Source organism: Hippocampus guttulatus, chromosome 6 (assembly GCF_054856545.1).
Source record: "Hippocampus guttulatus isolate MCC_2025c chromosome 6, RoL_Hgut_1.0, whole genome shotgun sequence".
NCBI lineage: Eukaryota > Metazoa > Chordata > Actinopteri > Syngnathiformes > Syngnathidae > Hippocampus > Hippocampus guttulatus.
This window is the reverse complement of record NC_141266.1, coordinates 8669632-8696836: the sequence shown is the minus strand read 5'-3', so window position 1 is coordinate 8696836 and position 27205 is coordinate 8669632. Positions and strand designations below refer to the sequence as shown.

The following is a 27205-nucleotide window of genomic DNA, read 5'->3' as shown; positions in this document are numbered from 1 at the left end:
TTGTCATTATTTTGATACTGGTTAAAAGTCAAGAAATGTATGATAAGAGTGAATTAAGAAGAATGTGCAGGCCATCATTTAAAATGGATGCCTTGATGGCAATTTTCACTGCATTGTCTAAATTGTTCTTTATTGGTACAGTATTACAGCTTGGACATTTGATCAACGGAATTGTGAGAAGAATTTGGTTTCCAGTCAAATAGTTTGTGTATATTGATTGAACTTTGAAAAGTCGAACATGATCAGAGGGTGTTCTGTGTTTTAAGAGTCTAATTTTAAGCAATTTAATGCTGTAATTCGTGTTTTTTGTTTTGTTTTTGGGGGGATTTTTTTGTGCATGCAAGAGTTTTAAATGCAGAGTGCATCAGTTGATTCTAATGCTACCATAAAAAAGTCTTGGTAGGAGGACATTCCAGAAAAGAGATAAAACCAAAATAATGACACACCATGACACAATATATCCATCTTGTTTTCTGTTGTTTCTTTTTAACAGAGACTACAATTTTGGAAATCTCACTCCTTTTTTTTCCCCTGGAAAATACATCCCACGAGGCTCCCTTCTCAAGCTCATTTTAGTTATTTTCAACAACTGCGGGGGTGGGACAATGGCTTACCACCACCATCAAAACAGACACCTAAACTCTGACGACCAGTCTCCATAAAACAAAGATTAAGATAAGCCTTAGTTTATACCCATTGCAAGTCACTTCCTGAAATGGGTGAGATGTGGCCAGACTGACCTCCACCAAGTCATGGTCCCACTCTCAAAATACAGAAGTGGAATTTGACTGCTAAATTGCAGAATTGGCAGATGTTCATTGGCTGTTCAGTTAGAGGCATCCTCATTCACTGACCAGTTGATTGTTAACCCTTCAGTGACCCTGTGATAAGGACAAACAGCATCACATCCAGCAAACATCCTGCCTTAAAAAAATATTTCCAGGCCATTCAGGCCAGAGTGGAGTATCCCAGATTAATCCAGATAAATCAGTCAGCTTTCCACAAAAAGCAGACCATTGTTAAAAAAAAGAAACCTATTTTAACTAATAAGAAAACAAGATGAACATAATAGCGCTAGCTTTCCACAAGGTGTGATTATTCACGTTTGCCAAAGCTATTAAAAGATAAGATATACAATTTATGTAGGTAACCAAGATAAATTCAGTGACAAAAGCAGTCAAATTTAACAGAGGTTTCCTTTTGGAATGGTTTGCTGAGCACAGTGTCTGTGTGTGAGTCATGCTGTTTCTCATTGAATAAACAATCATTCTTGTAATGGTAAATAAATGGTAGTCTGCATACTTCTACAACTACAGCCCCATTAATTAAAGTACTTTTACAAGATGTAGTGTGCCCCACTGTCCAAGGTTTGTCAAGGATGACATGTCTCCCCGTGCGTCCAATCGTAAGAGCAAGCCAGGTCAAAAACCAAAAATGGAGTGTTGAATTTATTCAATTTTATATGTATTTCATCAAGTGACTGCACAAAATAAGATCACCTTGGTCCAGATACAGTACATTTTATCAGTATATGCATAGTGTACTGAAAAAATGTACCTGGATTGAGATTATTTTATTTTGTGCAACCACCTGACGAAAGGAGTAAATTCAGCAAAACCTTATTTGTATGACTTAAAAATAAATCCAAAATACCCTCACCAAAGTAGTACTCTGTTGATAGTGCAATTAGAGCCATTTGTGGAATAAAGAAGAGAATTGGTAAAAGTCAGAACTCTGCCAAGGAGGTGGACAAAATAGCAATGAGTAGATCGCATTAAGCGACATCTGGCAATATAAAATTGTCAGTGAACACAAACATGTTATTGAACATACATGCCGAACTAACTAATTAAATTTTAAAGCCAACACACCAACATGAGAAGGTCATAGTGTCAGCAATAATAGTAGTCTTAGCATCACATTGATCACCTAAGAGGGACCAGAGCAGGACTGGTACTCATCAGGAAGCTCACAGTGCTAAGATTTTTATGACCAGGTGGAAAAAGGTCATCAAGGTCAGTAAAGGGTCATTTGCACCATAACAGAGTGGAAGTGTGACGATTTAGTTAATGGACTATAGACATTGAAGGAGCGTCTATTAAAACAAAAAATCTGATGTAAAAAGACTGCCTTGAACATTTTCAATCAGATCTGGTGGACCTTTTTTAAATAACTTTATTTTTGGAGATGTAATATAAAAATAACCTTTTAGTCGTTCAAAATCATTCCAGTGGAGGATAATGAATCACATCTTACATTCATGAAAAGGACACCTGTTCTTTACCACAGTGAACCGGTGAAATGGATCGGAACCAGTTCAACAATTTTAAATTGTCTCATTTACCTTGAGGTAAAAATGCGCGTAGCAGTGATGTAGGATGTTGTCAGGAGGCTGGTTCAGAGAACAAACAGTGCTGACCAACTCCAGTGCATACATCGGCACCGAATGTTCAACATTCACTCTCTCCACCTGAAACTGAACAGCTGGTAGGGGGCGCACTGGCTGAAATGATGATATGTTGACCAGTCCTGGTGTAGCCTTGGAAAATGAAAATAGAGGGGAAAAACAATGCAAATGTGAGTATCCAGATTGCAAATATTGCTTATTCAGTGTTTTCTTCAGCTGTCTTTGTGTAACCCTGGTTACAGTTTCCAAAAAGGAAGACATATAATATTACACACACGTACAGTATGTGTGCGTGCGTGTGCACACTGCAAAACATTTCAAGCTTGTTTTACTTGCAAATGTAAGTTCAAAAGCTGCCTTGAAAATAGAAATTAGCTCATATAGAGCATATTTTTTGTTTCAACTTAAAAGTTGAAGTTCTTCAAGTCATTATGACTAATTTTCAAGTTCAAAATGTTGTTTTAGAAATGGTGACAGTTGATTTCACTTTTAACCACGGGTTGCATCAACTTTAAAGGTTAAAACTGAATTCTGTTGCCATATATTTATATTTATTCACTGAATTTGAGATATATCTATAAATGTAGACAACATATTGCTTGAGCAACATTGCTGTGTTGTACATGTGCAAAAGAACCCGCAGAGTGGGTGTGGGCAGTCATTTCAAGACTTCACGCAATCATTGCCAGAGAATGCTTTTCAACCAAATATAAAAATATTTGGTCAATAATGTCGGCCTCTAAAAAAAGAGATTGAATTCATGTATACATGATACTGTACAAAAGAAAAGTTTTCACTCCTCAAATGTTAGATTTTTTTTTTCAACCCACTAAATTGAAGTTAATGATGTGCACTTTAAATGCACATGAATAGTTTCATTTAAATTTCATTCCGGTAGTCTCCACCAGTGTTTCCCAATTTTTTTGAGCGACGGCACATATTTCACATCGGAAAACAATTCACAGCACACCACTTAGCAAAACGATTCACAAAAAAATTGGATAAACAGATTCATTATGTATTATACGTGGGCGGCATTGATCAAGTAATGGAACATTGTTTTTTTTAAAGAGAAAAGAAACCTTTTTTGGCCCAAATAACTGAGATTGGATAATTGACACCTGATGATTTCTCGAGGCACAGTAATGTGCCAGGGCACACTGGTTGGGAATCACTGCTCTACCTAGCCAAAATTAGATAACCTTTTTCTCTGTCCAAATATGAATGGAGCTAACTATATAAAATCTAACATGAATAACAAATGTCTTGGATATATGTTTCCACTCACCTTGCCCCCCTTGATGACAGGCATTAGCATGTGAAGAAGGTTGAATTCAGCCATAGAAACTGTGACTGTGACTTGGAGGAGTGTGAGACAAGTGAGTCTGGTGGGGATAAATTCCTCTAATCTTGAAATCTCTTCTGGAGTGACAGGACAACAACTCTCCTCCACCATTTCTGCAGACATTACAAAATCTCTAAGTCATACTAGCAATAATAACAGAAGTCAACAAGTGTTAAACCTTTTTTTAAATCCAAGAGGCGAGTTAATTTCTGGAGATTATTTTTTGTGCTGATTCCAAATCGGCCCTTCTTTCTTTTCTTAAGTACATGAGGTTTCCTCAATAATAATACTAATAATAATATAATGATTAAATACAATCATATAATATGTAATGTAATTTTTCGATATTTATTAATTATAAGAGTTGTGTTCAGCACAATTTTTTTGAAAGATCATAGCTATAAAATACAATGCATGGAAAAATCCGTATTACACAAACCAAAAATCAAAAAATGGAAATCTCTCACAAACCTGATTAGTTTAAAACAAACAAAAACAACATGCTTTAAATCAGCATCAAAAATACTTTTAGGGACACCTAAAGCTATCTCCATTAAAATTTGATATTGACCAGTGTAAATGAAAAAACAACTTTACTGCTTATATACAGTATTGCGAGGGTGCAGTGAAGAATATAATAATATAAATAATAATAAAATGAGAGCAAGCGCAGTGGCAGCTTCGACGTCACTTCCACTTATGCCGCAGCATGTCGAGACCGCTGCCTCATGGATGTCTCAGTCGACTGACTTTGCATTTCCTTGTTCTCTCGGAATATGTCACGATTCCATTAGACCTGCTGCCACTTCTCATTCCACGGCATCGTATGTGTTTATAAACAGCTTCTTTACATTTGTATGCATTTATCAACAACTTCTTTCTGTTAGTGCTCAATATATACTAATAAAATCTAGAAATGCATACAACCAAATATCTGCTGCAGTCAATTTATAAAATAGTTTCTCCATTTTATGCTGGACTGTGTACACTGTTTTCCTGTATGGTTTGACATACCTGTATGTATACCTGTATGTGTGCGTGTGTGTGTATATATACAATCTTTTGGGGGGGGGGGGGGGGGGGGGGTGAAGCAAACATTGAATAAGTTGTGGTGTCCCGCAACCCTGGTGAGGATTCAGCGGTTCGGGAAATGGATGGATGGAAGTTGTGGTGTCCATGTGATCATCAAGTGTAACAACCAAGCATGATGGCCATTGTTCAACATTCAGAAGTAAAACCACGGTGCTCGATTGGTTAGTACATCGGCCTCACAGTGCAGAGGTGCAAGGTTCGACTCTGGCTGCGGCCTTCCTGTTTGGGATTTGCATGTTCTACCCGTGCCTACATAGCTTTTCTCCGGGGACTCCGGTTTCCTCCTACATTACAAAAACATGCATGGGAGGCTAATGGAACACTCTAAATTGTCCCTCGTGAGTGTGAGCACGAATGGTTGTTTGTCTATGTGTGCGCTGCGATTGGCTGGCAACCAGTTCAGGGTGCGCCCCGCCTACTGCCTGAAGACAGCTGGGATAGGCTCCAGGACGCCCGCGACCCTTGTGGGGATAAGTGGATTAGAAAATGGATGGATGGATGCATGGAGGATGATTTTTACTTTTTTTTACTTCAATGTTGGCCAGGCACCAAGCACTTCAATACAAAACAATGACCACGGCATTCAACGATTGATTGCAAATTAAGGGCTGAGTGAACTACCTTTATTTTCTTCACAGCACACTGCAGGAAGGTTTGATTTAAGCATACTGTATACCTGGTTTTGAACAAGTTTATTTTGGCCTCTCATGTCACACCCCTGGATCATGTTTCCTGAGAATCATCCCATTTACAGTATCTCACAACGCACAGCTATGGGTAAATCTATTGGCAGGTTGTAGCTCATCAGAAAAAAATTCACCCCAAAAATTGTCACAATAAAAGCGGCAGGGTTCAAAGACTGGGAAAACATGGGAAAAAGTGAAGCATTGTAAATAATTTCTTCACCAGAAGTGATATGAGATTTGCTCAGGCCCAAATGTTAGCAAAAGAAAAAAAAAAGGGAGGGGGGGGGGGGGGGCTTCATATTTGTGTGTGCGTTTGTTGTGTTTATCTGCTATTTATTGAGCAGGCTACTTCCAGCTCCATGGAGGACAGTGTAGAATGCTACAAAGTGACACAAATTGGTTTGACAAGTGTTAACTTCAGATTAATTAGTATGACGAAGGAGATGCATTTATTTATTCATTTACCAGTATTTATTAATGTATTTATTTATATGGAAGTCTGTTTAATTTTGGGATTTAACTTTGAGCTAAGAAGAGGAGAATAGGCCCAAAATGGCTGAGATCAGCGACACATATGGGGAAAGTGAAAGAAATATGTGGCACCAGTCATAAGACTTAGTGACAACCCAATCTTGTATTATTAATCGCAGATTGTAAGTCAAACCTACGGATTTTATCACTTCACTATAATGTGAAATATTGCTTTCGATATCTCACACACACACACACACACACACACACACACACACACACACACACACACACACACACACACACTCTCCATATTCTTTCACAACACCGCAGGGATGAACTCAACGGTGCTGCAGAGCTGATCACTACAGAGGTGTTAGGCTCAACCTCCCTTACATGGTCCAAAAGCCCACGGCTTTTATGTACATCAACGAGGTGAAAGATCGGTAGTGCCAGGAAATAACAATGCGATGAATATATTGTCATGTGCAAACTTGTGTAATTTCTGACAATCCGGCTGAATGGAGGAGTAATAGAATCCAGAGAGTAGAAAGAACTCTTAATTCTAGTTGTAAACTCCAGAAAACCAACAAAGCAAGTGTAGACACAGTGATACCTTACCTTGCTGCGGTTTGCAGTAAGGTTCATACTCGTGGTCCATGGCACAGGCGACCATTTTAAGTATACGATGGACAGCGCTACTGTGCAGTTTAATGTCTAAAGGTCCCACCACAAGTCTCTTGATGGATGCTTCTTGAATAGTTGGCAGTACCTCTTCCACATTCACCGCAGAGAAGTCCTGAGTATCTACCAAGAGAAAAATGCATTATGTACCCCAAAAAGTTTAGATACACTACATTGACGCATTTGGTAAATTCTTTGCTTCCGACTTGTGGAAAAAAATAGTAGATAATGCTCACTATGACTATGTCACAGTATAAAAAGAGAGGTCAATCAAGGCCTGATTTGTGGACATATGTGAATTTGACCGGCACGTGGGAGCTCTGACTTCAAGCAAACCAAATACCTGTGGGATAACGTAATAAACACCTTGATCTGGCAGTATTTGAAGTTTTAAAACATCAGTGTCAAACTCAAGGCCCATGGGCCAGATCCTCCACATTTTATTCAGCCTGCAAAAGCATGCTACAATTTTTTCAATTTTGTTTTTAGTTGTTTGTTTTTAACTTAAACTCAACCTATTTATAGAGCCCTTTCAAAGAATAAAACAAACAAAAACCTGTAAATAATAAATATTGAACATAAAACAGTAAGTAATAGTAATCAACCAGATAGACCTCTTAAAAAACAAACGAAAGCAGTGCCTCCTCTATAGACCAAACAGTCACAGTCCTTGTGTTGTTCACCTGCTGTTTCGCCAGCAAAAAAACTGATACTCATCAAATGCAGCGGCAATTGCGTAATATGGTTGGCTGGGTATTTGAATACACAGAAAGAACAGATAGGGTCGAGTCTATGAACAAACAGTGCAGCTAAGCGTCTGGCTAGCAGCCCGTCACGACTAGCAAAATGGTTTTAGCGGAACTTGTTCAATCATTTGAAATAACCTCACCCAAATGTGAATACCAGTGCAGTGTAAAAAATAAAGAATTAGGGCTGTGCAGATGCAAATTCCACCAGCATTTAAACAGGCTCTCTGGGGGCCTCAAGGACAAAAACTGGGTTTCATACTAAAACATCAAATTCAGTCGCATCCACCAAAAAATAAAAAATAAATTCCAGGTGTATTTACAGTCAAACCTCGGTTTTCGAACGGCTCGGGTCTCGACCAATTCGGTTTTCGACCAAAAATTTCGAGTTTTTTATGCCTTTCGAGTTTTTTATGCTCAGTTTTTTCGGTTCTCGAAAAAACTGAGCGCACTTGAATGCACCACTTGACTCCTCTCGCCTTCCTTACACGAGGAAATTATGCTTCCTCGGGTAGACGAGGAAGTGAAGCTTCCTCGTGTCGCTTTCCATTGTGAGCAGACGTGTTCAATAAATTTTTTTTTTTAAAGAGCGTGGTTTCGGTTTTCGAACAATTCGGTTTTCGAACAGCCTTCTGGAACGGATTATGGACGAAAACCGAGGTTTGACTGTATTTGCACGTACACATGAATCCAACCACATTCCTTTCATACATCTCAATCGATGCGGAAGAGTTCGAGTACCAGACTCCTCCTCTCCATGCACCTATATATGTACAGTATATGCAAATTAATATGAACAGGGTTTGTAGGTGGGAATGATCAAGCTGCGTGATCAAACCATGAGTCACAAATGAAAATAGAGGAAATTAACAAAATGTGAGCTGGAGATGCTTTTAACCAAAGTTGAGGCCCAAAAAAACTATTATTTGTGGCATGCTATTCTCAGGAGTCAACAGCGAGCTAAGCAATGAACATCTTGGGACTGCACGACTGTCCGTGTTTTATGTTATGTGTTGTGTTTATTGTTTTACTTTATGTTAACTGTTTTGTTAAGCGCTTTGTTACAGCTGCCGCTGTTGTGAAAGCGCTATATAAATAGCATGTATTGTATTGTATTGTATCTTTCCGCATACTGTATGTTGCCCACCGCCAATAGTGACTGAATGTCCATGTATCACTTTGTGATCTGCGGCAGTTTAAACTTAACACAAGGTCTGTACGCACGACCCCCCGTCCTCGGCATTGGAAATATTTCCGCGCAGATCCACTGCCTACATAAGATGGCTTGTTGAATGCGCTTGTTGAAGGGGCATGATTTTGAGATTGATCAGACCATTCGCCCTGGGCATCATGTGATTTGCACGACAATTCTCTAAAGGTTATCTGTGAATTTCCGCCTACGTTTATATCCACACATTCAAATAAAATTAATTAATTGTTCATCTGAATATCTCTGATGTGCATTTTTGCACATTAATGACAGTTTCCGAGCTGATGATAGATAACTCAAATATGCAATAGCTCTCTTGACATAAAGCATACAGGATATGTGTGTAAAATCTAAACACCTATCACATAAATACATATTCTGTATATATTTTTATTGCGGCCACCCCCAAATCCTGACTGAAAGTCCACCACACGTCACTGTCCAGCATCACCTCTCTCTGACTCAGCAGCGGCTCAAAATCAAGAAAAACATGCGTACGCCAGCCAAGCAGTTGCTCTGGAGCACGGCGCGTTCCCACGGTCATTTCACTATTGCTACATCTGAACGTGAGAGTGGAAAGGTGCATGTGTCACGTTTTTGTGGAGAAGCACCCTTTGAACCTGAGGCCCATGGCCACTCCAGCTGGAGTCAAAGCAACCAAAAATATGTGAATGCTATTGCTTATTTTATAGCAAAATTCAGATTAATCAAATCGTTGCTGTTGCACTTGTCTGTGACTTTCATTTTCTAAAAATAAAGACAAATCATTGATCCCGCAGTTCCATAAAAAGAGAAAAAAAACTCCTGGCATTGCTTTCATTTTATGTGTCGTTAAATCTGTTTTGAGTTGTTTTACCTTTTTTCTCCTTTGCTCTATTGATTATGAACTGAACCATAACCTTAACACGAACGTACACACTGAACCATGATTTTTTGGGCATTTACCCTAAGCTATTCAAACTCTCGGACTATTTCGATTGTAAACAAATTTCTCATGCATGTACACCCTTCAGGCGATTGAATGGTGAGAGGTTTTGGGGGTTTTTTGCACAGGCTAAACCATTTAATTCGCAAGAGATGGTGTTCCTCTATTGTCAATGCTCACATCAATGCATTATGAAACTATTTAATCGATTTCTTAATCAAGCAAAAAATGCCCTCTACTTGGGACAAATTTTGCGCAAAATTTGGCATTTACAATGGTGGTGAGTGGCGGTGTGCAAGGATTTGATGCAGCCCACAGGAATCAGCTCACACAGCATTAAACTCATGAATGATGAATATACCAAATGTCCACTCGCACAGCTGTCCCTTCAGTCTCTGCAGGCCTCTGTTCCAGAGGTCCACTTAAAAGACTGTGTTCCCCAGCAATAAAAGTGAAGAAATTAAAAATAAAAGGGGTGGTTGAATGGAAGACAGGGAGTGGGAGGACACAAGGTCACCATTTACTTGAAGTTCCGCTACCACACAGAACATTCTTTTAGGAGTTTAGGAGTCAAGACAAAGTATGAACTACTTTCGAAGCTAAAACGGTTCATCGATGGAGAATATATCTTTGAGATTTAAACAGGGCCAACTGGCAATGCCACTTCCTCTTCAGTTAGATTCCACTGGGAAGGATTAGGCCTAATATCAACCATATGGCTACATTTGAAGAGTTAGTGACATAATGCGAGGCAGGCTATAGTAAGCATTTAAACAATTTCAAGAGTGTCTCCCTTCCTCAAGATTAAAAAGAAAGTGACTTGAATTTGAAATCAATAGTCAGTGTCACCTGGGTCGGTTAGTGTTTCAGTTGACTCAGAGTTTATGTTCGTCCTGTGGCAACAGAGACTAATTTGTTTGGATGACACTGGATCTGGTCCGTGTGCGGGAAGGGGGGGAAACACTGACAGAAGAGAAGCATTCCATTTGACAAGGTAACCACAGTCATCCCACAGGAGTACTGACACTCTTCCTACTGTAAAATACAACTTCGACAGTTGAAGATGATGAATAAACTTGGACTGCTTTTGCTAACCATGATCAACGACCACACAACATTCTATGAGTTGGGGCGTCTCACAAGACGGCGTTCTGACCAAACTGGTCAAACTTGATAAAGACCCATGGCGATGTGTTTTTAATCAATGTATTAGTTTAGTAAAGTTATTCCATCTTTTAATTGTCAAGTCGGCATCAACAAAAGTATGATGTCCAATTTATCATGCAATGTCGCGAAACTAAATCCTGGCCAAAATCCATTCCACTTCTCCAGAAGCAGGATCATGTATTGCCCAGGTGTTGAATCATGCACAATCAGCCTATTCAAACTGCACGATGAACGACAGGCAATTTGGCAAGAATTCAAATTCAAATAGATTCCACTTCAACGTTTGTCTGTCAGACCGGATTGGCCCTCGAATCAAGCCAAAACCACATGGTCTCTTTGGAGTTCTGAGTCGATATAAATCTTTAATGTCAGTCAGACTTCATCATGTCTGAGAATCCCTCTAATAAATTTACATTACAGATAGCCAACATATTCAAATACCCAGCGATCCCACAGTATCACACTAACACATTGGTAGGTCCAATGAATTATTTCAGTTTGACAAACATTGCCGCGCTCAATGGAAACTTCAGGTCTTTCAGACTTAAACATTGAGTGCTTTTGTTCCCCGTCCGACTCTCAACATTTGCCAAAAAGAGTGACACCCAATTAGGCAAGGCAGTCCCGGTATTCACTTTCTCAAGGGCTTACAGGTAGAGAGACAGGGGATGAACGGTGTTTCAACAAGCAGTGGGGAGAATGAAACTCAAATATGTGTCAGCAGACTAAAACACTCTTGTGACAGTTGCCCTCCAGGTAAGTTGAGGGTGAGAGAAAGGACAGGAAGGGTCAAGGACCAGGTGGCTGTGACTCAAACAAGACAATCTCTTTATTCTAGTCTTCCAGGGGGCTTGTTTGATGGAGAAGAAGGAAAGGGAGAAAAAGAAGGATGAAGAAGGAGAATGCGAGAGACTGCTCGGAAGAAAGGCAGGGCAGGCCAGAGCAAAAGAGAACATGACGAGGATAAAGAAAAAGAGCGAAAAGGTGGCAAGGTTAGCAAACAAACCATGAGCGGGAATGAGTGAAGACAATACCTTTGCTGCTGCTGTTCTCCATTGTGTAGAGGTAATCCAAGTAGAAAGCACCAAAGCGCTGCATGCCTGCTATCTCTGTGTAGGTCTCCTGTCAAACAAAAGACGAGTTGGATAAACATGGCAGTGAGGGAGCAAACAAGCTGATAGCCTTCAAGAGTGGCAATGACTGGGGTCATCTTGGATACAACGGAGAAGGGATTTTGGCACACTTCTACTAACACCAATTTTCATGCAAACAATGTGCTTTGTAAACACACACACACACACACACACACACACACACACACACGACACAGGCAGGATAAGCCCTTTTCATACCAAATACGTAATTGGCGTGAATGGTAACCACTTATCGTAATAATCATTTCAAAACTAAAAAGAGCTGGGTTATAGCATGAATAGATCAGGCATCTAAATATTTCATCGCATCAAGATACCACATTGACACAGTTGTCAACTAGTAAATTATCATCACCATCATCATCGTTTGAAAGAAAAATATTGTGGGGGAACAGTATGAGGTTTGCTACACCTCTAATTTACAAAACCCTTCTATCTTTATGCTCAACCATTTATTCAACTATTTTCTACAGCACTTGTCCTCGGTCAGGTCGCAGATAAACTGGAGCCTATCCCAGGCGAATTTGGACAAGGAGTGGGGTATGCTGGAGTAGTTGCCATTCAATCACAGGCCACACATATTCAGATATAATTTTGTATTTATGGAACAGAACAAAAAAAACAGCATTATTGCTCCTTGATTAAGATGTGAAATTATACTTGATTATTGTCATTGTTATTCCTGAATCAAAAAATGAGTTTGAATGATTCATATTTAAAGTGGAGCACCTCCTCTTCTCCGTATGAAGAACCCACGTCCCCCTCCAACGACCCCAGGTGATTACCACATGAACAGAAGCGCATGAGACACCGGGGACAAGTGATATTTTGCGTATGAATCGGTAAAGCATCACAAGACCCGTCACCTCGTTAGCACGGCATTTCAGCACTCCATTCTCTAGGATTGACCAATCAATCAATTCTTACTCCGTCCGTTAAATACATGTAGGGGTTTGGTTTGATCGTAAATCAATTCATTATTCCTGGAGAATGAGGCACAAGAATGACGTGATATATCGGCCGTTGTGTAACCGTCACCTTACGTAGCAGCATAGTTAAGCCTATTCTCCACCATATCAAATTTATGATATAAACGGTATGAGGTGATATAAGTGCATTTTATGAAGATTTTTTTTGTGCTGGTCGATCATATAAAATCTCAATCATCCGTTTTTTATTCATCACGCGACAACATAGACCTGAATAAGGAGCCGCACTAGCACTCATTACAAGAAAAAAGTTATCCACACAAAAAAAAAGAAAGAAAAATACATTTATCCTACTCATTCAAACTCACACAGAACGAGTGTATGAAACAAGCGATGCACAAACAGTTCACACACACTTAACCGAACACCAGACTAAATCTCAAGCTCTCCAAACAGAGATTTCTATGGCGTCTTATCAGAAAAGCAGGTTAATGAGTAATATTTCGAAGGGGAACTCTATTAGCACTGCCATGCTTCTGGATCAAAGCCGTTGGCTGATTTCAAAACCGCTAATGAATTAACACGAAACCTTTGACTCTTTGACTTTCGAGCCTGAATAGATGGATGAATGGATATCCAAACAAATGCTTCACTGATGGTCATGAGTATTTGGGAGCAAAGTCAACACTCAAGCTGTGACAGTGGATGAAGGGAGCCTCCTCGGTTGTCTGGTGTTGTAGTTACTTGTTCAATAGGAGGAAAATTCCTCTATTGGGGGCAGGCAGCTGGGTGGCTAAAATAAGAAGTGTGGATTTTAAAGTGAAATAAACTGCTTTTAAGTTTTACTCATTTGTTGAGATGAGAGGCTACTGAAACTTTTTTTTAACAGTCTAAATACATATATACTTAGTACCTCTGAATATAGTAACAGCTGTCATCGCTTCATAAGAAAAAAAAAACGATGTAATTACAATGTATCACGAGCCCAGGCAAAACACTATTATGGCTAGGTGCTAATTAGAACGTGCAGCATTTTCATCTGACTGTGCGATTCCTTTAATCCTCTTGGGATCGGTTTGGGATTATGTTTTCATAATTTTATCTGCGCCCAAGCTGTTTTGTGATAAAATGGGACTTTCCAAGGACGCAATTGCAAAATGGTCACATGACATGGATCTAAAAGAGAGTGGAGAGAGCAATCTGAGGCATCAACTTCACATGCAACATATTCGGAGCTCCAAACAGAGCAGCATGTCAGGGCACAATGTTACTTGAAGTGGACCGTGTCCGTACTCTCCAAAATACGTTGGAATTAAATGCTATGATGTCTAAGAAAACTGCTATAGTATTTGGGTAAATTAAAAGACCTTATGAGTAACGGAATCCAGGATGAACTCAGCTCTGACGCCATTGTTCTCTGGACTCCGGTAGTCAAACAGAGAGTTGGTAAGGTAGGTCATTCCTTTGCTGTGTAGTGTGTCGCCACAGTTGAAGAACACAGCATCCTGAAGGACCACAAAGACAAAAAATGAACAAACAAGCAAACATGTGAGAAATGAAGAACACACCAGGGAAGACAGTGGTACTTCAAGTTACAAACTTAATTCGTTCCGCGACCCCGTTTGTGACGCCAAACATTCACAAAGTGGAGGTAACTTTCCCCATTGAAATAAATGGGAATGCAATTCATTCCTGCCCCCAAATTGTGTTACATTTACTACATATATATATATATATATATATATATATATATCCCCCTGACTACCAGGAAAAAAAATGTTGTCCAATCACATTTATTTTGAAATTCCCCAATCTATGTGAAGTAATTGGACTACTCCAAAAGAAATTTTTGAAATCCCACTACATTTTTTAAACAGGCTCAAATACTCTTAAAACTGAAACAACACTTTAACGTGTTCATAAGAGTCGTATAATTAAAATGCCAACAACATTTCAGGACAAAATGTGTTTGATAGAAAGTATTACTTTTCCTCTTCCCATAAAAAGTGCTTGCATTGAGGGAAGCCATTTTCTTACTTTTTCTAACCCCTACAAATTTGATATCATTGGAAAGCACTGAATGTCCTCTTTAGAGTAACAAAAGGAGTTAATGCGATTGGATGCACTGGGTGGGAGATATTTAGGTTCACAAATGTCCTCTACAGAGGACAAATTTAAACTACTGGTAGTCAGGGGGTATATTCTTTTTTTTTTTTCAAGCAATGTTCCCATATAATACTGCACACACACTAAATACTCTACAGAACTGTACCATACAAAGTGTGGAATTTTTTAGAATTTGCACATATATCACAAATGTAGGTGGCTGCTCTGAGAATTGTTATTGGAAGAAGCATATGTAGGTGAACCTCTGACTGCAGACCCAACTGTTTTCGAGACAATGATTGGTAAATTGTTGGGGGTTTTTTTGAGGGTGTTTCCAGCCAGGTGTAACCTCGCGAAAAGCATTGATCTGTTCACGCATGCGGTTCGCATAACAAAACGTAACTAACTGAGGAAGATTTTTTTAATTAAGATAAAACCTTTATTGTCTCACAATGGAGACATTTGCAATGTACAGCAGCATTGCGTCACCAACTTGAAAAGTTCGTTAAAAAACCCTGTTTGTAACTCTAGGTTCCACTTTACCAATTAAGGGAAAAATTTGACTGGCCTTTTTTCAGGTTCTGTAGGTAGACACCAATACACGTCTACTTTTTTTTAAGAAGTTAATGCTAAGCAATTAAACGAGGCATACGGTGCATTCAAGAAAAAAGAAACCGCATCACAGGTTCAATCTCCCCCCCCCCCACACACACACACACAAACAAACAAAATGTTCTTGGTCTTTATTGGTGGCTTGAGTCTTACCTCTTTAGGTCGGTTCATGTTTTCTTCAAAATCCCGCACTCCCATGATGCTTTTCAGACAGAGAGCCCGGCAGCCCACAAAGCCAATCTGACAGTCAAAGAAGGGCTCTCCTTTCATAAGCACCTGATATTTAAAATGAAAAGGGGGAAAAAACACGGGGCGTGGGGGCGGGTGTCAAACCAAAACACTTCAACACTTTTACAAAATATTCTCAAACAACTCATGAAACTTTTGACAAGTTTAAATGGAGCTGGAATTGCTAGAGGTTAAAGGAAACAAGTCATGACTGAATAAAAAAACACAACATTCATGATGTTAACCAAACCGAAAACTACAGTAAGCAGAGTATACACCGAGCATAACATTTTATTACACGCAATAATTAGGAGGCCTAGCTTTCAGAATCGTTTGGCTATTCATTTTTGGTCCAAGTTCAGACTACTCTCTACATGTTCCAGAAAAAGCATAAATTACAAAAATTGGGTTTGGAAATGTTGTGGAATTACAACATCTGGTAGAATGTTTAAACGCAGAAAATACATTTCAATTCCAACCAGGTAATCAGAGAAAAACTATCTACACCAAGGGAGAAATGCAGAAATGATCAGACTCAGGCAGATTATTTCACTCTACTCACAACTGGCCAGAGATAAGTGACCAGGGAGGCTTTATAAATACCGTTAGAGATGGAAGTACAGTATGTTGATTATCTATTCCAAAGTAAATACAGCAGCAATTTAAAACGAAATAAAAGTAATGAGGATCAAAATGGAGGGAAAATATAGTTATACAGGCTAACTCTCAAGAATTTTGGAGGGTAATTGCAGTATAAATAAAGACGAGACTTACCTCAAGAGTGATTCCCTCTTGTTCCAAGCCCAAGACCTCTTTTGACTTAACCTTCTGGGGACTGTAGTAGCTGCTCTCTGCCTGGGATTCTGTCAGCTGACACAGTAGAGAGAGGCCTTTCAGAGGATTTTCAAACAAAGCAGCTCTTGAAAATACTATTTACAGCAAACTATTTTTTCAAATGTGAGTTTCATGAAAGGGAAAAATTAGGGAAAGAATAGAAAAAAAAACTTAGCTGCAGGCTTCACTGTTCTAGGCATTTATTTCCTTTAGTACTAAGCAAAAATGTTTTGTGTCCAATAATCCAAGAAGAGTCTTAATGTTTCAAGAAAAAAAATGTAACTTGAAAATTATTTTAATATTGTGAACAAAACTAAAAGCATGTGCCTAACACTGACTATGTAGTAAGTCACAATTGACTTCTGAAAATAACATGATTTTAAAGTCTCACGGCCCTGCAGATTATTGTTTGAAACATAAATGATCTTTTTGGTCATTTCCTTGACCATGTTTTGACCTACGACAAGTACTTTCATCAAATCACAAATCGCACTGCACCAACTCCTATCAAGTTTTCTGGGAGGCCCTGATTTGCTCTTTGGGGAACGGTAATCAGAACACTGCTACAGCCCCCCTCAAAATTCCAACGTTAATATAAAATAGTGATTGCTCTGCAAAACGTTTACTCCTCAGACTGAAGTACGAATGGAGAAAGAGTGCAAGAGAGCATCTGGTCAAAGCTAGCTGGACGCAACAAGAAAGAGCAGTGATGCTTGAGAGTTTGGCTGGTGTAACAAATGTGGGTGTAGAGTAGAATTGTGCAGGCCTTAACCCATTCAACTTTAGCACAGGAAGCAGGTGCAGAACAAGAAGCAGCTGTGCCTTATTATCCCTACTGATGGAGCCAATTCCATCATACGCAAAGCCTTCCTCTCCCCTTTGCAATTAATCACGTGAGGACTAACCTGCAAATTCTTGCATGCGATATTAAGCAAGGAGGTTACTGAAATACGCGAATGTAGAAATGTTGTGCTGTATGACAAGTCTGAGTGCAGAAGCATGAAAATGTATGAAGAATAAGCTATGAGGGGAGTGATTGACCAACAAATTCAATCCCTATGACGTAGGAACATGCCTTGAAAACCCATGACGGCCGCCTACCCATGACACATTTATACGTCATTTCCTTATTTTATTTTATCTTTCTTTTTTTTTTTTTTGTACCATAGTGTGCACAAGGGTCAGATGCAGCCTATGACTAGGGATCGGGCTTTTCTGCTTGTTAAATCAGTTAGAATTTGTTCAGCAAGTGGCAGCGTCCAGTAGGTGGCAGCATGTGTAGTGTGGAGTTCGTAGACAAAATACCACAAAATAACATCTTGGAATAAAAATGCCAAATGAAAAGAAGAACAGATGAAAGTTTAGGAGGCAAGCAGAGTTGAAAAGAGGAAAGCTTAATTGTAGCAGTAAACGTGGTTTTTGAATACAGCCTATTTCTCTTAGCAAAGAAAACTGGAGAGTATCTAGTCAGCAATTAAAGCACACCCTCTGATTTCAAGCCATTTCAAACTGCATTTTACAAATATTATTTAACGGTACCCTCTGCCTAACACTTACTAAAAGGAAAGAGATGTGATGTAAACATAAATATATTTTTGGATGTCTGCATTTATTCTAGACAAAAAGTAATTCTTTCCAATTTAAACAAAAGCACCTCGTCTTTACTGAAAAAAATGCATGCACGCACGGAAGCATGCACACAGTATGTTGTAATGTGATCTGATTGGCTGAACCTGAGGGTTATCGATGAATTCCAACTATTCCGACTGAACTGGCAGGATTTAAGATTAGGATCTGTCTCTGAACAGTCATCATTCCACATAGAATGTTTAAAACATTAATGTGACCCGAGACGCCAGTTAGCGGTTTCCCTACCCTCGCCTGCACTGCACACGAAACAAAGAGGACTGCTACAACTTCCTGAGGACCAAACTGTTCTTTAGGACTCAAATTCAAAATCATTATATTTAGGGGTAGGTGCAGAGAAGGAATGAATAAGAAAACAAAGATGTCGTAGAAGAGGGGCTCTAACCACGTGAAGATATCTACAATCATGAAATTACCCATAGAGTGCAATGCAGTATCATGTGCATTAAAAAAAACAAAAAACCTCATTCTCACGTTTACACTTATTTTTACATGCAGCACAGTGGGACGCCCACATATTTGGGGTTTAGCATTTACAAATTCCACTATTCACACAATTTTGGGGGATTCTATTCTCTATGGCTGTGCATGAATCGGTGGCGATTTGAATTGGGATTCAAGCAGGTATGGAAAAAGGTATGGAAAAACAAACATTGAATCATTATTTTCAGACTCAGATCCGAACAATTCTTAAAACTTATTGCGTGTGTTGTAACTTAAATGGGGGAAGTGTGCATGCGGCATGTAGAAGCAAGCCGGCTCTTTTGAGCAATACCCCCAGACGTGCATGCATGTAAAGTCAGCTACCGAGCAATAAATAAATTGTTAAGTAGGTATGCTTCAACGCCTTTGTCATTGATTTGCTACCAACCAAACAGTGCCGCTTTCACATGCTACAAAAAAACGAAGAGGGTTAAACAACTTCAGCCCAGGATAGACTGTCTCCCCAGTGAGCTAGCTCGCTTAGCAAATCGATGAGGCTGGTCAAGAGGTGCAATAATCGACCCGGATTTTACCTTTGGCCACAATGCGGCGCAGCATCTCTAGTAAAGTAAGCCATTTTAAACAAAAATGAAAAACTTTTCCAGAGTTAGAAGTGCCACCAGTGTACACAGAATGCTGGTTGGTGATGCTACAGTATGACATTGGATTTGTGTCATAAATGCAAACACGTAATAGCAAATTTTCAGCACAAACGTGTGTTTTGAGCACATAATAACTGTTCTTGTGAGCCTAGTCCGCTGAGTGACCCAAAGAAGCAGCTGCTGAACAAAGACAACAAGTTCGCACATGCATTAAGTGCCAAAATCACACAATGCGTGTGACTAACAAAGGCACACCAACTATTGAATAAATACCAGTTGGTGTGTCACTTCACATTCTGACACACATTAATTTCTGAGCTTATTTATTATATATTTAGTGAGAAAACTAGTGATGTACTCAAAACCTATTTCATCCGCTGCATCTTTCCTTGGAGTAACACTGAAGAAATGACACTTATCTACAATGTAAAATAGTCAGTGAACAGCTTGTATAACAGTGCAAATTTACTGTCGCCTGAAAATAATTCAACACAGCCATTAACGTCCACTGGCAACAACCACGAGCAACTTAAGTGAGGGCCACCCATGAAAATGTCCATATTTGGCCCAGCCCTTCCGGGTGTTTTCAGGTGTGTAAATTTCATTCTGGCACTCTCAGACTGGTCACTAGAAGTTTAATATGGCACCGCATAACAAAATACACTCTGAGTATATGATTTTTTTTTTTTAAGTAGATATTTTTTGGCTACATGAAGATGCCATAGCCCTGCGGTTGTCAGACTTTTTACACCAAGTACCAACCTATTTTTCCAAAAATTCTTCAAGTACTACCATCATGACTAAAATAAAATCCAGGAGCGCAGAGCAGTGCCCCCCGCCCCCACCACCAGGCCATGATGCTGTACCGGTCCGTGGGCCAATTGGTACCGGGCCGCACAGAAAGACAGACAGATGAAAACATAAATAGCGAGAAACATCGTGAATAAGAGTTTTTTTTTGTTTTGTTTTTTTTGCAGAGCCTATTTTGATCATACAGTCCAAAGCAACGGTGAGTGTGGTAAGGAAGTGGTGAAATAGATTCAAGCAGTTTGTAACGGGTGGAGAAAAGTATCAGGGGTGTTACAATATGCGACATAAGAGTCTCTGCTATAGGATAGGATGATAGGGAAAGTTCATAAGATCGTAAGGCTGGCCATGATGTACGGATTAGAGACAGTGGGCACTGAACAAACGACAGGAAGCAAAGCTGGATGCGGCAAAAACGAAGATGTTGAGGTTCTCTTTAGGAGTCACCAGGATGGATAGGGTTAAAAATGAGCTCACCAGAGGGAGAGCCAAGGTTAGATGTTTTGGGGAAAAAGTTCAAGAGAGGTGAATTACATGGTTTGGACACGTCACGAGGAGAGATGGTGAATATATTGGTCAAAGGGTGATAAGTATGGAGCTGCCAGGAAATTGAGCAAGAGGATGTACTAGGAGAAGACATGAGGGGAGTCAGTGTGAGAAAGGAGGATGCAGAAGATAGGCTTTGATGGAAAAGGATGACACGCTGCCGTGACCCCTAAGGGGAAAAGCCAAAAGGATAAGAAGAAAAAAAAGATATTAATTATATTTTTATGTGTTCAATGATATTATACAACATAACCCTGATGTGTTCGATTGTTCGGGGGGTAGATCAGCCTGTCAGTAATCAGACCAGACGCTGCACACTGCATCAATTTGGTCTGCATGACTGCCTTTCCCAGAAGGAAGCTTCTTGTAAAGTTGATCCACAAGAAAGCCAGGACAATGTTTGCTGAAGATAAGCAGGCTAAAAAAAACATTCACACTTTGGACGCAATTTGGGCATTTTCTTTTGGGATTGTACTCCCTTTTTTTTCCCAGCAGTTTAAACATTAATGGCTGTGTTGAATTATTTTAAGGTGACCTGTCTGGTGATTACTTCACATTATAGCGTGTCATATAAGTGTCATTTTGTTTCTGTGTTGCCTCATCAAAAAGTATAATAAATATATTAATCAAAATATGAGGTAGGTACTCCTCTTTGAGATACGGTGGACTGCCACTATTTGCAAGGGATAGAGCCTGAGCGCAACCGCGAACAGCAAATTCCTGCAAATAAGTGACGCTCCTGTGAAAGTGTTTATAACTGCATATATTACTTACTGATGAAACACGGGGAAACAAATGCAAAGCTGTACCGTTCACACTGAAATAATTTGGTCATTTTATTTGGATTTGTGGTGCTTTGGGAAGATGGAAACATGCATTTCATTTTTTTTAACAGGATTCCAGTTCAGTTCGGGTTTTCATTACAGTACTCTTTCAATAGAGCACAGGTGGACAATGTGAGAAACAAATGGTTGTTGAGGGCCGCGCCAACATGCTACGCTCAATCTTAATTGCATGCATTTACTGAATGCATTTATTGTGAGAAATAAGCGGTTACATGTGTATGTATGGATATGTTGTTTCAATTAGGAAATAAAAATAGTAGATAAAGTGATTATATTAAGCAGTCATTAAAATTAAAATAATAAAATATCACTAATTGTTTTATCAACACAAAAAAAAAATAAACACGCAAGCAGCCAGGTCTGCAAAAGATAAATTACCTTAAATGTTACAGAAGCCTTGGTGCAGTAGAAGCCTATTGAAACAATAGGATCCTTGGGTGTGTGTTGTTGGGGATTGTTTGGGATGTTCCCCATCTCTCTTTGCTGGTAGAGACCTTCCTCGCCCTCCTCAGAGCTCACAATAGCTGGAACAAATGACCACGCCCAAGACACCCAGCCCTGGTTGCTATCTGGTGAAAGGCCCGAGTCCATGAAAAACTCTTGATTGGAGTACTGGCTCGGAACTTGGTTTGCTATGTCCATATCCATCCCTAAAATAGAAATATAATAACAAAAACAGCATGCATTAATTCAACTCTACAGTCTTATGTGTATAGTGGTGAGATAAAATATGATGGGTTAGTCCAAGTATGTAACGCTGGACTTTATCTCATGAAAATAAGTCAATAAGAGCACAACCTCTAGAGACAATGACAGCAGTGAATGACGAGTGGGAGTCAGGACCCAAAAGGAGGTCATGGTCAGCAAGTCAAAAATGGAATGAAATCTTTAAATGTGCCTCTGATGTCGAACGTGGCTTTTCTTTTGAAACAATATGTCTCCTGACAAGTACAGTATACATCAGAAAGGAGCAGCACGATAAAATTCATTAATAACTGATCAATTATCTAATTAATCGACGGCGATTTGAATAACTGAGTAATCCTTTAGAACCATTATTTGACTGCCTCAAGTGATTTCTGTAGTCCTTTATGAAAGCAGAATAATTTTGTGTTTAGTCAAAATAAGACACAAAAACATCTGTTTTTAATTTTGGAAAATAATTGAACCAGTAACTGAATCCGTTTTAAAAGTTTGGCAAGAACAACATCCCTATCGTGTGACATTGCTTTATTGTGGTTTTGTTGTATTTTTAAGCCGTAAACTACACCAAATAACTAAGTGTTTACTCAACAGAAATCAGAAAAAAAATGTTTCGTCATGCACTTCAATGCAAGACCACACCTTATCCGATTTTGCGATAAATCAATGTAATTAATCAATTCTAAAAATATTCGCCAGTGACACCACCAGTCAAAGTGTAAATACGACCTGTCAACTCTCGCCCAACATGGAGTAAATCAAATGCTGAACTGTTTCAATGACATTACTTGAGGTGGTGCTTAATCGATTCAATTTTAGTACTACCGTAATTCTCTTCCCTTTTATACGGTTGTCATGTTCTTCCTCACTTACTCGGTTTGACATACAAGTGTTTTCAAAAGCTTGGTTTGACATCTGTCAAAGGGGTCAGACTTAATTACCATTGGAAAATGTGGGTCCCAGGGTGGGGCCTATTTAGAACCTCTGCCTTGGAGGTTCTTCGGGGTCACATGCACTTTACAGCATACATGATAGACAGAAAAATGCTTGCATTACAAGCTCCAATAGGAACGCGAGCAGACAAATGCTCATATGACAAAAATTTTAAACGTGCCGTTTTCAGATCAAATTTCAGGGAAAAGAACCAAGTGTCTCTGTACCCAATACATCATCAATTTGCCATTATCTTCAAGTTTTATACAGGGGACTCCGCATACTAGCAGTTCAGTACCCATGAAGTCCCCATTTTGTGGATTCTGTTTCAACATTTTTTTCAATATTTTTTCTTCTGGATTTTTTTTTGGGGGGGGCGGGGGAGCTAACTGCGGTTTCTTTTGTGTAAAACGCTTGTTGAAGGTTTGTCCCCATTTTTTCAAGGATTTCAGTTTTTTTCCTAATGCATTTTTAATGGGAATCTATTATGCGGATTTAAGCTACCCACGGCGCAGCTCGTTCCCCAGCCCCGTGAGTACCGGTAACTATTGAACTGCAATCAAATGAAGATAAAAACACTGTTACAGCCAAAGCTAAAACATACAGGTGTAAGACAGTGAGTACGTCATGCTTGTTAATGGACCAAAAACTACGAGCAAAATCTAAATCGTAATAGGACACGTGGCTTGAAGATTGCAACCTCAGAATAATCCGGTACTGAGCGTTTTACCATTTGAATAATGAACTGATGTGCCACAGAATAATTGGGAGTATAAAAGACTTGTTGGACAGAAAAAGGAGCCAGTACAAAGTAGGTCCAAGACAAATGATCACAAAACGAAAACACATAACTGAATTAAACAAATCCGAACTGTCCTCTATTTTCGTGAACTCCTAAGTTAGCATGTTGCAAAAACAAACGCCTCTGAATGCAATTCCTGTTTGCAAGTTTGAACAAACTACACCATGCTGTTCATTCTCTGATACCGACCTTTCAACTCTATTTCCATAAAGATGGAGAAAGAGGAAGCTGATGTCAATACACAAGAATGTGTAATCCCATTCCTTGCAGCCTCATGTCCTCTGCAGGAAAACAATACTGTCCGTGAGGTCATTGCTTAGGAATCCCAGAGGCTGAGGGGGTGAAATTCTGACATATTTTAATTAAATCTTTCACTTGGTGAATTGGCAGTTAAGGGTTATTATCTCGTTCTCTCTTCCAATGTTCCTGTCCAATTTGGTCTCTTTTTTTTCCACCCTGTGGTAGCCTTTGAGGTGACATTTCAACAAGTTAAGCTGTTCTGCTTCATGTCACAGACTGACGAAGCCTACGTTTGAATTATGAGACAATCAGAAGAGAAGCGCAATTACCAATGAAATGATCAAAACACAGCGGCTTAGGTAGACTTTGAAGTATTAATCCAAAGTAGCGAGTGGAAAAATTCCCAGCCTGATGTGGGGCTGATTGACTGCATCTGCAGAAATAAAATGACCACTGTTTCCCACATTAGTTCAGCCTAAGCTTTAGTGTCTGAATCTAAAATAACAAAAATCTGAGGCGTATCAATGTCCACAATGGGGCTCCAGGAGCAGCATTTAACACCTATCACATTGCTCCTCAACTTAAATAACAAGTGGCTGCATAAGTGAGTGACCATCTGATTGACATTGAGACAGACCTAGGAGGACAAATGGAAGAAAGACTGTGCCCTCAAAGGCCAGTAGATGTCCCTGCATGTTTATGGAAGGAAAAGGTGTTCTGATCACCTGACACAGGCGCAAACCCTGAACTGCACCGACTCTGGCGCATGGTTTGATTTATGCACATTCCCCTGTTGGTAATTTTTTTTTTTTTTGAAGATTCCACAAATTGAAATACAAATGCATGTGTACACATTAGTCCAAAAATATTCAGAACCTGGTAGCTGAAAGGACATCTTGAGTCCGCAAATGACCTGAAGGGAAAATGTCAACTAAAGTATATGCATAAATCACCTACATTTTCAACATTGGCTAGGCCTATAATGAGAAACCATTTTTGGCAAATTATTAAAATGCAGAGTATTATTTTTATTGATATACATAAACATGTTTTAAGTCTACTACATCATTTTCAATCCCAATTAATATGCTTTGTTAAATATAAAACATCATGACATGTCATCACCCTGACATATGTGAGCCATATGACGTTTGATATTAGCCTGTGGCCTCTAACCGATATGTGTGACAGTCTGGTCCATTCAAAGGGCCTGTGTGAAAAGTGACAGCAAGCACGCCTTCAAAGCAAACTCTCACTGCAAACACACTACAGAGCACAAAACGTATGCATGAGTCATTGGACAAACTCCAGGCTTTTACACACATAGCATACTGTATCGAGAGCTTGCCACACGCACACACACACGCAAACACTCGAACGGTGCCCACGAACACATACGCCTACAGACAATACATTTGTAATCATTTGTATAATCAGGAAACTTTACAGTTTTTGCTCAAATGGCCCGAATTCCCAAATGAATCGTTGATTGGGCAAGTGTCCTTGATAAACTGCACAACTCAAATGAACGAAAATGAAATCTTTTCATTAGAGTGAGAAAATAAGCACGACAGCTAAAATGGCAAAGGGGCTGGATTCAGATTTAACCAATCACATTCAAAAACTAATTTTAAATGGGAGTCCGCCTGTTTCCACTTAAAGTGCCTCTGATTGATCCCAAACAAAGTTAAGCGGTTTTAGCAGGCTTTTCCTGACATTTTTGTAGTCAAATCTTACGGCACAAGAGAGCTTTAACAGCACCAGAGGAATCTATTCTTCAAAGGGATCAGTCAGGAGACTACTTTCCGGTTGACAGAGGATAACCAACAAAAAAAATGGCTATATATGTTGTAATGCTCCTTTGCAGTCATTGATAAAAAAAAATGAATACTGTAATTGTGCAATGCTGGAAACACTGCATTTAAGATCAGTCTATCTAAGAGTCAACATAACATTGTGTGGCTGTATCCACAACCTATTAAAGGCAAAAGACATTTATTAGCTGTTGTTTTGTTTTCCAAACAAAATGTGCCAGACGAACTAAACAGCGCTCCCCATTTGAGCCAATCATTTCACATTCGAAAAACCTCACAGCACAGGACCAAAGAAATATGTCACAGAGTATAAATACAGTATTGAAATGACGATCTTGTTATTTGCTTACTTAAATCTGGACCTGTTCACTTGAAGACAAAACTGATATACTAGCAGGAAACCATGACGTATTCTGTTGTACGACTGGCAACATGGCTACACTGGTGTCTTGCACCTTGAGACATTTAACGTGACATGGTTCTACCTGTCACTGGACATCACTGCATAAATAGATGGACAAATATATTTGAAAAGAATCAATTATATTTTTGGAACAAGTGCAACTGGATAAATTCCAGCAGTCCCCCAGATGATCTCACATGGCACTCTACAATGCCACAGTGCGCTGGTCGGGAATTACTGAACTCAATCATGTATTATTTGAGCTCTAATTATTCTGGTGTTACTGTTGTGGGGTGGGGGGTGGGGGTCTAATTTTCATGTACAGGCCAAAATTGCTCCCAATCTTATCTCAGAAAACACACACCCAGTCTCTCTTTACTCAGTCGATTACTTCCAGGAAAACAAGTTCTGAGGGTGCTCGGGTTCCATAACTTGGTCCCCTTTTGTATATTTTTGTGATAGGATAATAATTTATTCTCAGAGGCTCCAAATAGTAGTAGCATGACACCAACCTTTACATCTGGCATTGGAAAGCAAACAGTAAGCCCTGCCAACTTACAGTTAAAGTTCCCGGCCAACAGGCAGGGAGAAGGCTGGTGGGAGAAACTGAAGCAGCTACAATAAATTCTGTTCTTTCCTGACTCCCTCCATTCTGATGATCACTTTTTCTATTTGTTGTCAGTGCTACAAAAAGGGTGTTGGCATATTGAGACTGGGGACTCGATAACTTTGTTGTGTTGCGATGAGGATGAGCAGGAGGTGGGATTTTTTTTCCGCTTGTGTCT

General features: G+C 39.4%; 1 protein-coding gene across 2 annotated transcripts in view; it reads right to left on the bottom strand.

Annotated features, from left to right (window-relative positions):
* vps13b (vacuolar protein sorting 13 homolog B) overlaps nucleotides 1–27205 on the bottom strand; it is a 343076-nt gene that overhangs the window by 277881 nt on the left and 37990 nt on the right. For both annotated transcript variants that reach the window (XM_086112801.1, XM_086112800.1), the window contains exons 8-15: nucleotides 21905–22176; nucleotides 16537–16632; nucleotides 15688–15810; nucleotides 14184–14321; nucleotides 11768–11855; nucleotides 6623–6808; nucleotides 3696–3865; nucleotides 2345–2539 (exon numbers count right to left, since the gene is read on the bottom strand). In XM_086112801.1, coding sequence (XP_085968927.1) covers nucleotides 2345–2539; nucleotides 3696–3865; nucleotides 6623–6808; nucleotides 11768–11855; nucleotides 14184–14321; nucleotides 15688–15810; nucleotides 16537–16632; nucleotides 21905–22176 — 1268 coding nt within the window. The remainder of the gene's footprint in view (nucleotides 1–2344; nucleotides 2540–3695; nucleotides 3866–6622; nucleotides 6809–11767; nucleotides 11856–14183; nucleotides 14322–15687; nucleotides 15811–16536; nucleotides 16633–21904; nucleotides 22177–27205) is intronic.